At 40.2% G+C, this 12,327-nt stretch overlaps 1 protein-coding gene and 1 long non-coding RNA gene across 3 annotated transcripts; one reads left to right on the forward strand and one right to left on the reverse strand.

Annotated features, from left to right (window-relative positions):
• Window positions 1-644: 644 nt before the first annotated feature.
• On the reverse strand, window positions 645-5,154 carry LOC115781918 (uncharacterized). The gene is made up of 3 exons (XR_004020103.1): window positions 5,012-5,154; window positions 4,845-4,924; window positions 645-1,266 (listed from the first exon to the last, which is right to left on the reverse strand). It is a non-coding gene; the product is annotated as an uncharacterized LOC115781918 (long non-coding RNA).
• A 1,555-nt stretch (window positions 5,155-6,709) lies between these two features.
• On the forward strand, window positions 6,710-11,973 carry nr2f2 (nuclear receptor subfamily 2, group F, member 2). 2 transcript variants are annotated; one of them, XM_030731284.1, is made up of 3 exons: window positions 6,710-7,933; window positions 8,893-9,438; window positions 11,475-11,973. In XM_030731284.1, the coding sequence occupies exons 1-3, from the start codon at window positions 7,483-7,485 to the stop codon at window positions 11,747-11,749; spliced, it is 1,272 nt and encodes a 423-aa protein (XP_030587144.1). In that variant the 5' UTR covers window positions 6,710-7,482; the 3' UTR covers window positions 11,750-11,973. The 2 variants fall into 2 exon arrangements, with proteins under 2 accessions (XP_030587144.1, XP_030587145.1); XM_030731285.1 differs by having other exon boundaries at window positions 6,711-7,933; window positions 8,911-9,438.
• Window positions 11,974-12,327: the final 354 nt, after the last annotated feature.

Below are 12,327 nucleotides of genomic sequence, written 5' to 3' on the forward strand. Positions count from 1 at the left end.
AAAATGGCCAGTATTCATGTTCTGCTGGTTTTGGTCATAGTTACAGTATTAACATCTGCAGTGCTTTCACAGTGACATGCATTTTTATGACAGAACATTTAATGTGGATTGATTTCTCAGCCTGCGTTCCTTGGGTTCACATGTGGTCCAATTTATGTTGCGGTGCTTTAGCTTAAGTGTGACCGTATTAAACTCACTTGAGTCACACAAATCTCACAACTGTCAAATTCTTCTAAATCCTGAAACCTGAAGGTAAAACAACAGGGGCTATTGTATAATTAAAAGTTTCCTTAATTTTTACATGACCCATAATCATTAAATTCCAAGAGAATCCAGTGTTCTATGTAGATGTGTATAGGATATTCTAATTTTTAACATTAACACCAGAGGAATACCATTCAAATATAAAATGAGTAGGATTTTATGATGTATAATTTCAGTGAGCGGCATTAGCAGCTTAAAAGCTCCTCAAAATCAAACATTACAACACTACAAAATTAGTGGAGTCAAACACTGAAAAAGGAATAACCTTATATATTTAAAGCAAATTACAGTAAAACCGGAAAAACTCATTCTTAAAATGTAAAATGTATAGAGAAAAGCAGTCAAAACACAGCTCATATCTTAAAACTTTATTAGTGGCAAACGTAACACTGCAAATTGATATTGTACACAGTGCTATTTAATTAGCTACTTGAGTAACACATGAAACATTAAAGCGTAACTGGTTATCTCATAACTGTATTTACTATATGTCACATAAAAACTGTGTATTTCCAAAATGTCCATGAGCTTCAAGCAAGAATCAGCTATATTTCTGGCGGTCTCACAAATGCGAGACCTCATGCTACAAACAATTAAGTCATTTAGTAAAGAAGAGACATATGAAAATCATTAAACCTGGAGATACAAGGCTTTTACAACAGTGGCACTTTGAAATGAGTGGCTAAACTAATAATGGCTGATTATCATTGCTGAAAGTAAGCTGCTGTTATAGCTATAAATGACTGTAAATGACCTTTGAGAACATAAACAACACACTTTAACACTGAATAGCTGTAATCGTAAGCTGAAGCCGAAGTAAGCCTCCACTACATCCGTTTGTGTAGTTTTTACATATCCCCCGGTGCTACCACATTACACCTTGAGTTACAGTAATTCAATACACTGTCTGCTGCCTTTGGGGCCACATGTGAGCCACGTCTGGCTCAAGACTGAATGCTGCCACGGCTTTCTCTCTTCTGTCTTCTCCCAAACTTTTTCTCTCTGAGTGCATGAAGAAAAAAAAAAAAGAGTGTGAAGCAAGTGGACTGCCCACTCTTCTCTTTTAAAAAGAAAAGTAAGGGGCTCAAAGAGACGCATATCACAAGTGCCTGGTACAACTGCAGTGTTGTACTGATGGTCACTGTGCAGCTCCACTGGGACAGATGGGATTTAAGCTGCTTTGCCGATGGGCACTTCAGCAGCAGTTTCTGGGGGTTAGAGAGCACTTATCACACAATTCCCCTACCCAGACTTTCCCAGCGAGTCCTTAGAGTTAGACCATTGACCCTCTGGTCATTGCTGCTACAATACTGCTGCCTGAAGTAATCATCATGCATGCTCCATCTATGCAGTCTTTAGCAGCCAAAACAACATGTCGCTTATACCACTCATCTTTCTCTCTCTACAGTTTTGATCACTTTAAACCTAACAGCAATGATTCAAACCAAAAGCATTTACAAATACATTAAGAGCACGCTGGCAGTCAGCCTAAAGAATTCATTGAGACAAATTGATCCCTATCTGTTTAAACTGGCACTATAATCTGTCATTGGCAAATTGAACATAGTGAGCTATCTGGGATCTATTGCCTTTTTAGATAGTGGCCCTTGGGGCAAGCAGACAGAGAGAAAGTGATCCACACCGCTGAACGAACTCTATGTAAGGTTTTCAGTTGAAACATGCATGTCTGCTTATACGAACACGCTTTAAAATACACCTTTTTCCTCACACTCCACAAAGCTACATGCGTTTATACAACCTGGGCGCGTATGCCGTCAGATTGCTTGCACACACACCACATTTACAATAAAGGACTGCTAGTGGAGGTAGTAGAATGCAATTTCTTGTAATGGTGTGTTATTTACATCAGAAAGACAAACATGATAAACATAAACAGAAGGATCGGTCATAATTTTGTCATTAAACGATGTAAAATCCCTGTTTCAGAGCAATGTAACCAATAAGAAAGTTAAATAAAAATAGAGAACAGTGTAAGTTTTGTCAGGATGAAAGTCATTGTAAAAATAAAATGAAAAAGGCTTTCGATGTTGATGCAGTGATTAAGTTTATCATTTAAACCTTAAAATACCCCTACATTATATTATTTTGTATATTATGTCTTTTTGTTCATCTTTCATCCTGTAATGAGTTAAAAAAAAACAAAAAAAGAGAATATTTGGTCTAGTTTTTTCCCCTCCCTATAATATTGCGAAGAAGAACCGCTATAAAGAGACAAGATATAAACCCTTTATTGAAGGTAAAAGGAGGTAAAAGGTACTGATTGATATTATCCAATGCAACAGATGAAAGAGCCATGAAATATGGGGCACATCCACTATCAATCACATGAAGGGCGAACAATTTCTGGGTGTTAAAGGGTTTTTTGATACTGATAGTGTGTTCAACTTGTTAAATTTTGTATCTGCTCCCTTTAACAGGAAAATAATCAGATAATAAGTGATTGCACTTCTTAGCTTATAATAAGTTGATTTAAATTATGTCAGTTGGCAAAAATGACCAATATTTTTCTCTTCAGTGTTTTTTTTTTTTTTTTTAAGTGGGACAGTTTAGTTTCTGTCCTGATTCCACAGTCATCTAATTCAATCAGACTCGAAGTTGATTAGCCTGGTTAACCTTTGCTCCTGCTCGGGTCTGGAAGGGTTAATCAGGCCGGGAACTTGGAGACCTCCGGGTCAGCATCCCTCTATCTGCATGAAGGACTTGGTGGTGGAAGAAGATTAAAGTCAACTTTTTCCAGTTTAGACTTTTAGCAGAAGTGTGAGAGGGCTCTTTGGCCGTCAGCAGAGCAATTGCCTTTTTATATTCCTAATCTCGGTGCGTTTTTAAACGCATATTTGCGGGAATTAAATTATTTTAACTGAATTCAGTTGTTTACTATTTGTCTAAAATGCGCTTTTTTTTTCTTTTTTCTTTTTTTTTGCTGAATATAAACTCACCGGAGCGCACTTGCCAGTTTAACCTGATACAGGAGGGAAAGATTTTCCTTTGCACGCCCGTAAATCTCAAAAATTGTCTATCTCGCTATCGATTAATTTAACTGCAATCATTCCAATCAGCACATCTCCACTCCCGTGTTCCAGAGAGTGTGCTTTGTTTTACTAACAATAATAAAGTGATTTAGTCCTTTCTCCCTGCCAGAGCATGGGAAATCGTTAAAGATCCAGCTATTTGTCTGTGATCAGTAAATATTTAGTGCCGGCGACATCCTCTGTCTCCTTTTAATCGATACTGATCCCGTTGGGCAGCGCAATTGTTATGTGCATGCAGGCTTGCTGAGCATATAGTGCTTTTATCCTCTGCTTGAAAGGAGAACCAGTACAAATCACACAGGAAACTTTTAAATCCGGGAATTAAGAAAAAACTGCAGCACAGGAGTTTGGGGCGGGTGGTGGGGGGAGGGGGTAATAGTAAATCAGTTGTGCTGGTGTTAAAAATGGTGCGCAAATTTCTATATTGACTTACGCGTGGTTAATTGGGCTGTCATAATTTCATATATAGGCCTTCTCACTCTCTGCATAATGCATACTTGCTAGAGGAGTATCTGTTAAAAGATTAATTATTCTCTTATGTCATTATTGATTCTAGCAACACCTCATAATAATAATAATAATAATTCATGCATTGACATTTTGAAGGATATAGTTAGATGTAAGTATTTATACAAAATTACATTTTTAGTTTTTAATAAGAGCTGAGCTCATATTGCATCTTTGCATGCTGTAGCCATATATTTTCTAATATGCGGAATCTCATGAAGCTTGCTTGCCATACTTAAAGACAGGTGTCTGTTCTGACTTCACCCCCTCCCTCTCTCCTCAGTAGCCCACACAAAGCAGCGGCGTACGAGCGCGTTTTGGCCATATTACTGTAGGAGAGAAAAGGCGCACAGGATCTCTCTGCTTGCTGTAAAGCTTACTTATCATTTCCAGAGGCAGTCAAATGATATTCTGCTCGGACGACACGCCAACTTATATTTCCAATCTCTCGCTTAACAACACATGACGTGAATCAGTTGTTTGTTTTGGCTCTCCAAAGTTTTTGCATGATCAGACATTGCAATTTTCCAATAAACAGCGTGCTTTTTGTGTTTGATCCCGTCTGTTGGAGAGGAAGCTTTGCCAGTTTCATTCTGAGCACTGTGTCGAAAAAGAGAAGACTAAATATATTCTGAATAAGAGAGAAGATGCATCCCGCTACGGACGAATCAGCAACATATGCATTTGGTAGGTTTGTTACTATAAGAATACAGCCTCCAGCCTCACTATCACTATCGAATAACTTTATGAATGGGTGTTTGCAAACTAGTTGGGCTTGATGCGATTCATCATATAAATTAACGCTGTGATAATAGGTGGAGATGACTGACGGCGTCGTCCGTAGTCGATGCGCATTGTAGAAACAGCGTATATGTACGTATTGGTCTGTCTGCAGCACACGTCTTTTATTTCAAGAGATCACCCTGCGCGTCTATTTAATATGATATTTATTTCCGAGCAGAGGAATAAAGCATCGCAACATTGCTGATTTATCATAATAAAGTATACAAATTGCATACTTACCATTTGAAGCAAAACTAGTTCCTCGGTAAGTCATTACCTTGCGGAGCATTTTATTTACAGACTTTCCATGTTCACTGGATCTGTAAATAAAACCGACAAAATAGTAATGCAGACAAAATATAATCGGCTAATTTGTTTTAGAATAAAGACACAATTGGTCTATATACCACCGCTGGGACTGCCTGAAGTGGCAAAAAGTAAATCCAACTTTGGCAACTCTCAAAGGTTTGCCGTCCAAGTCATGTAAAACAGAATTTAAACAAACAGTCATCAGTTTAAAATGGTGCTCGTTAGTTTGGTCGATGCGAGAGAGCAGACTGAATCAGTTTCCGTGTCCGACGGCTCCTCTAAATTGAATCTTGTTTGAAGCAAAAAAAAATCATACGCTAGGGGGCACCCATATACTGTAATAGATCCTGGGACAATGCATGCTGCTGCTGCTGCTGCTGCTCTCTACAGGCTAACACACTGACCGGGCTGTAGGTTCATCAAGAGGGCTCTGTGAAGTTTTACCTGCAGTTCAAGTTTGATAGCCTTAGGCCATGGAAAAAGTAAATCAGCCCTGTTTAAATACATAGATATTATTATTATTATTATTATTATTATTATTATTATTATTATTATTATTATTATTATTATTATTATTATGCTGGAACAAACCAATCCTCTCTTATTACAAACACGGCATGATTTACTTTGTTTCTTATCATGATGAACTGAAGATATTTATTTATTTTGGTGAGCAAAATCCGACAAGTATTAAAGTATCGTTTTGTCTTGTGTGTCAATAAGGGACTCTACTTTCACCCCAGCCTTAAAGTGAAGGGCATGGCCTTTGACCTCGAGTGACATTTTAATTGTAGTTCCCATTTAAAGCTATAGTCATTTCAAGCTCTGTCCACATACAGACAAAGCTCTGTCTTTGGAGAAATCATGATTTGGACCTTCTGACCACGCGGATGATTAATATTTGTAGGTAGTAGGATTTGTAGACAACAGCGAGTGCGAGAGGATTTCAGTACGCGATCATAATGATTTCATGAGAGAGGTGGATTGTGATGAGTAGCACCTGGTGCGGTTAGAAACACTAATGTGTATTATCAACTAGTTCAAAAATACACGAGCTGATTCAAAAAATGAAAATTAAAGAAATGCAGGTGGCGTTTTCTTCTTTCCTTGTTCATATAGGAGCGACCTTATTCGTTGTCTGGTTTTGCAGTGTACACGGGAAGAGAAATTGAAGCCTACACTTGTTTTATGTACAGTTATCATGAATAATCGTCAATATGTTCGGTCTGTATTTGTCACACAGTCCGAAAACCTTTTTTGTTTCTTTTCTGTTTTTCATTCAGAAGTGTAGTCTGTCTTTATAACCACATACCTAAAGGATCAAGATTGTAATGAACACAGATCATGCCATCTGTGTCTCAGGGATAAAATCTTCTTGTATGTTACGGCTTGTTATAGGGTTACAGGATATACTGTAGCGCGACATGTATATATATATATATATATATATATATATATATATATATATATATATATATATATATATATATATATTCCCCTTGAAATTACTAAAGCTTTACCAGGCTGCATGTGAGTATACCTTATAGTCTGGGTGATTTGAGTGACTATCAGTGAATACTCTTTCCGAAAAGCGTCTCTTTTTAGGACCAAGCGGCCCTCTCGACCTCCATGCTGGCTCTGGCAAGGTACCAAGTAGCACAAGTGCCGACTAGCCAATGGGGTTCAGGGGGAGGTCCCTGAGCTCTGACCAGTCAAACACACTCTCCTTCCTTATATGGCAGCAGATCTCCATGGTAACGTGTGCTAAGTTGCAGCAGTCGTGTCAAAGTTCACTATATAGAGAGCTCAGTGAGCTGATCAGAGAGAAAGCATTCTGCCAGCCCGGCTCCTACCAATCGCAAATCACTTCCTAACCTCCGCCTTTTTAACATATTTGATCACTTTGATTCTCTACTCCTTTTCCTATTATTTTTCAGTGCTCGGAGGAGGTTTGTAGGTTGTGATCTTTGTTTTTTTGTTTTAGTGCTTTCGCTTTTTGGGGGAGAGTTGTCTTCATATTCCAAGCTCTCAAAACATTGGCTTCAGCTGCGCGCTTGCTGGCGCTACCTCACAAGGAGAAAAGGAAGAAGACGCAGTTTTTTTTTACCCAGTTGGTGATTTTCTCCAAGACTTGTGCTGGAACTTGATAGTAGCTGCTACAGTGTGCTCACTAATTGTTTTATGCTGCTGCGGGCACGGTCTTATCAGCCTGCTCCATCATCCACTGAATAGTCCATGCTACCTCGGTTGGTTATTTTTGAGTATTTAACCCACCTTTCCCATTGATGGGTGTACTGGATGGCTGACTGTAAGCGCCCCTGGACTTGGCCTTTAAGCGCAAGGCAGCGACTCAGCTCGCCATCGCATCAGTTTTGAAAACGTGCTTCGCAACGTCTCCAACAGCAATAAATCGACAGTTTTCGGGAGATTCAGACTGGATTCAGCGTAGGCTAGATCTGACATTTTGTGTGTCCGACTGTTAATCACAGTTTACCGCGTTTCCTTGAGACATTATTCACCGCGACACCAAAACGGCAGACAAAAAGTTTCTTTACGTTGACTGATAGATATGGCAATGGTAGTGTGGAGAGGCTCCCAGGACGATGTGGCTGACACCCAAGGCACCCTTTCCTCGCAAACCCAAGGAGGACTATCTCTTCCCACACCTCAAGCAGGCCAGTTGAATCTGACAGCCTCTCAGGTCGCCCCTCCGACCCCTCAGACTCCGGTCCAAGGACCCCCGAACAACACACAGTCCACGCCGACGAACCAGACGTCGCAGCAGTCGGAGAAACAGCCACAGCACATTGAATGTGTGGTCTGTGGGGATAAATCTAGCGGTAAACACTATGGCCAGTTTACTTGCGAGGGGTGCAAGAGCTTCTTCAAACGGAGCGTACGACGGAACCTCACTTACACATGCCGTGCCAACAGGAATTGTCCAATCGACCAACACCACCGCAATCAGTGTCAGTACTGCCGCCTCAAAAAATGCCTTAAAGTCGGCATGAGACGGGAAGGTATTGGGATTTTTTGTTCTCTTATCCATGTGTGTGTTTGTGCGTTTGTAGGTTTTAGACATCAAACCATATTATGTCGCCCCCACGGCATGTTCCCTCTCCCGACTATTCCCTCCAAGGTTGTGCGGCTGGAGCACGCAATGAAGCCGCTCTCTGCTGTGGTCGAGACGGGGCTCTCCGGATCTTCCTTTCAGCCATGCATTACAGTGTCTAGCGCCAGTGCGTTACAGCTCTGCATTTTACAAATATGATCCTACCCACGGCCAAACTAAGGCTGTCGAATTTGTATTTAGATACGCTTATTGCTCTAGAGATACATCTGTACTGAATTTATGATACAATAGCCCTCTGCGCTATTATGGCGAGTGGCGAATTAAGAGATAGCGTGTTCTGGCTACATCTCCACATCTTGCCGCTTGCCTTGTTCTCTGTGTCTTAAGCTGGACATTAGCTTGACACTGTGCATAAAAAACACCTCCGCATAACCCCGAGAATTTATTTAGAATTTTCGTCTAAAATAGGCCTGCATGTATGTGGTAAAACGAGATGAATTGCTAAGTAGGTTAAGGGTTAAACATGCAAGGTCTCCCTTGCCCTCTTTGTGTTCCTTCACAGCCAGCTCATGTTGCTGTTGCTGAATAACATTTTAAAGCTAGACATGTGCGAGGCTTCTGTTAATTGGGTTTAAAGCGCATCTCTGTTTTTTCAGTATATGATTTCTCAATCTAAAGCCTTATTATTATCAAGGCAGAGTGTTTTTTTTTTAAAAAAAAAAAGAAAACTCCTATGCTATAATGTGTATGTGTGTATGTTTTGATCTTGTACAGGCTAGTAAACATTGACAGCCTTGCATTCAGATTTCAGTTTTCTGCACTTTTAAATTTTATACTGTATAACAGACACCTTGATTATCAAAATCACTGTAATAATTTGTAGAATTCAGGCTTCAATATCTGCAGTTTCTCTTTTTACTGCAGCCGTGCAAAGGGGACGGGTGCCACCCACACAGCCACACCACGGCCAGTTCGCCTTGACAAATGGAGACCCACTCCACTGCCATTCCTACTTATCCGGATATATCTCTCTTCTGTTGAGAGCGGAGCCCTACCCGACGTCCCGGTATGGCAGTCAGTGCATGCAACCCAACAACATAATGGGTATCGAGAACATTTGTGAACTAGCAGCCAGGATGCTCTTCAGTGCCGTGGAGTGGGCCAGGAATATTCCCTTCTTTCCAGACCTTCAGATCACAGACCAGGTGGCTCTGCTGAGGTTGACGTGGAGTGAGTTATTTGTGCTCAACGCCGCGCAGTGCTCCATGCCCCTGCATGTGGCTCCACTCCTAGCGGCGGCTGGCCTTCACGCCTCCCCCATGTCTGCGGACAGAGTGGTGGCCTTTATGGACCACATTAGGATCTTCCAAGAACAAGTGGAAAAGCTCAAAGCTTTGCACGTTGACTCTGCTGAATATAGCTGCTTAAAGGCAATTGTGCTCTTCACTACAGGTAAGACAATAGACTGCACACTCAAGTTCAGTGTGTGTGAATGTCACTAACCTGCACACTGACATCAGCTAAATCAACGCTGACCTAAATATATCAGCACTGGCCAGAGGCTGTTGCTTGTATTAAATGAACGTTGTACTTAAATGTTCACCTATGCTGCCTTCATGGCCAAGGGCTTTTAGACAGGCCTTAGGCTACTCAATTATATAATCACTTGATTAATCAACTGATCTATCAGACACATACGCAAGGATAAAATGAAAATTGTGTGTGTGTTTTGTTTTTTTTAATGAACAGCGAAGGAGAGGAAAGTGCACCCAGCAAAAAAAAAAAGAAAAAAAAAAAAAAAAGGCTCGAGTTAAATAAAACTGATAACTCCGCAATAATTGCTTCAGGCATCATAAATCTAGATATTAGAACACTTTTGGAGACACAAATAGCCTGCAGCTGAATTTCTACACTTGGGCTTTTTCAGCCATTTATCATTGTGTGTATACCCCACGTCTTGTTTGTAGGAAATGACAGATATAAATGATGTCAGGCTACGAGGGGGAGGGGAATAGAAAAAGAAAGACAAGCCTAATGTCCCATTTGCACACAGTAAAAGCAATGCCCAGGTTTCAACGCTTCCTTGTCATTTAGGGGACATACATGTGCTGCAGAAAGCTTGTAGAACCCATGGACACCCTGTATTTGCAAATATAAGAGTGTCTAACAGTATTGTGTGAAACTGAACAGTGACAGGAGGGGCGGCTTTAATTTTTATTTGCAGAAATATTCTCTCCGCCTTGTAAGATTCAAGGCGTCTCTGGACTCGCTCCAGAACTGGGTCATGACCTAAACTTCCCGGCTATTTAGTTACATTAGCTAGACCGTTAAATATTTTATTAAAAATAATAATCAAATAAAATAAAGAAGAGATTTGCAAGGTTTCACCGACGAGTGAATGCATGCCTTGATAATGATACCATACCTGCAAGCCATCAGCCTTTGCACTTCATTTACCTGTCGCAATCTTCAAGTGTTCTCATGGTGGCTTGTTGGTCCTTTCTGAAATAAAATCCCATTTCAGGTCGTTGAATTTTATTATCAAGCCTTTGTATGTCTACGATGACTTAATTTGTCTCCTCCATACCTGAGTCCCGAAGGCTTAAACATGAGCTGTGTGTTGTAGCCTGAATGACACGCCTTTGCTACTTTGGTGGTTTGGTTGTTGTCATGCATCAACTTTACAAACTTACCCAATGTGCGTACAAGCGTTTTTGGCACATTATCAGCTGCCGCCCACATGCAGCAGCATAGATAGTGATTCTGCGTCTCCGATGGTATAGTATGACGGCAGCTCCGTAGGCTATGGGCCCTTTTTTTCCCGAGCTAAATCTCTGCTCACTAAAGGTCAGTAGGTCTCCCTGTCTTTCCCTCTCTCCCTCCTCCCCTCTCTCCCTCGCACTGCCTCTTACTGTGAAAGATACAGGCCCATTTGAAACACACTCTTTAACTATGAATATGCTTAATTATTTAGTTCATTTTTAAGTGGTTTTATCGGGAATTATAACCGAGTTAATACTAGCGATGAAAGGAGGAACACAGAATTAAGATGGCGAGGAAGCAAAGCTCTCATTTTTATCTGCCCCTTTAAGATGGCAAGTTTTTTTTTCCTTCATAAATTAAACAAAGACATAGAAATATGAAATGCAATAGTAAAAACAATATAAACTGGCATAAGTGTGGAAGCATATTTTTGGTTAATGGTGTGCTATTAATTTGTCTAGCGTAATGCTATGGTGATTAAATTATTCTCATACAATAATTTATTTAATATAATCGATATTTATGAAATAAAGCCTTGAGACCATTCAACTACACTTTTACATTTAGTGTTGAGAACAATTTCTTCAAATAATTGAATTTTAAAAAATTATGACAGGCTATCAATTTTCGCTGTGGCATATCACCACTGTGGGAAAAAGCTCCTAGTGTGAGAAACACTTTAGGTTACACTTTATTAATGTTTATTTGCTTTCCCCCCCTCTCAGATGCTTGTGGCCTCTCAGATGTGGCCCATGTGGAAAGTTTGCAGGAGAAGTCCCAGTGCGCCCTGGAGGAATATGTCCGGAGCCAGTATCCCAACCAGCCAACACGGTTTGGGAAGTTGTTACTCCGCTTGCCTTCCCTCCGCACAGTCTCTTCCTCGGTCATAGAACAATTATTTTTCGTCCGATTGGTAGGTAAAACCCCAATTGAAACTCTCATCAGGGATATGTTGCTTTCGGGGAGCAGTTTTAACTGGCCTTACATGCCAATTCAGTAAACCAAGACGGAGACGAATAAACAAAAGGTGGGGTTGGGGGGCTACGAGACTACAATGATTATAGCTGCTTTTGTGGAAGGAATAAAAAACCAACCGGCTGTTACACGGGGCTGGCTTTCATGAAGAAAGACATTGACGTAAATGACTGTGAATTACCCCCTACTCCAAAAAAAAAAAAAAAAAAAAAAAAAATTAAAAAAAAATTGAGACATCCACTGAACTTTCAAAATGGCAGATACAAGCTCCCACTGTTCATGCAGAACAACCTGCTTCGATCCTTTTTTTTAATGAAAGAAGAAAATGAGGAAAAAAAATGAAAAGGGATTCTGTTGATCCTCATAAGGAAATTTTAAGTATTAAGTGCATTTAAAAATGAAAATTTGGGTAAAAAGAGAAACTGGAGAAAGGGAAAATAGGAAACGTGAATTTTCTTTTCTCAAATGACTTGTCCTGTGTCCATGTATAGCTGTGTTTTGTACTTTCTTTGTTCCTCCTTTCTGGTTCCAAACCGGCCTATGTGATTTCTGTAGTACAGGTGGTGTTATTTTCTAAGACAATGGTTTATTTTGAAAAGGTGA

Source organism: Archocentrus centrarchus, chromosome 6, assembly GCF_007364275.1.
Source record: "Archocentrus centrarchus isolate MPI-CPG fArcCen1 chromosome 6, fArcCen1, whole genome shotgun sequence".
Taxonomy (NCBI): Eukaryota; Metazoa; Chordata; class Actinopteri; order Cichliformes; family Cichlidae; genus Archocentrus; species Archocentrus centrarchus.

Bases quoted from the DNA above. Each gene is read 5' to 3' on its own strand.
- nr2f2 (XM_030731284.1), top strand. From the start codon at position 7,483: ATGGCAATGGTAGTGTGGAGAGGCTCCCAGGACGATGTGGCTGACACC. The intron at 7,934-8,892 runs GTATTGGGATTT...CAATATCTGCAG, and splicing joins AGTCGGCATGAGACGGGAAG to TTTCTCTTTTTACTGCAGCC. The intron at 9,439-11,474 runs GTAAGACAATAG...CCCCCCTCTCAG, and splicing joins AATTGTGCTCTTCACTACAG to ATGCTTGTGGCCTCTCAGAT.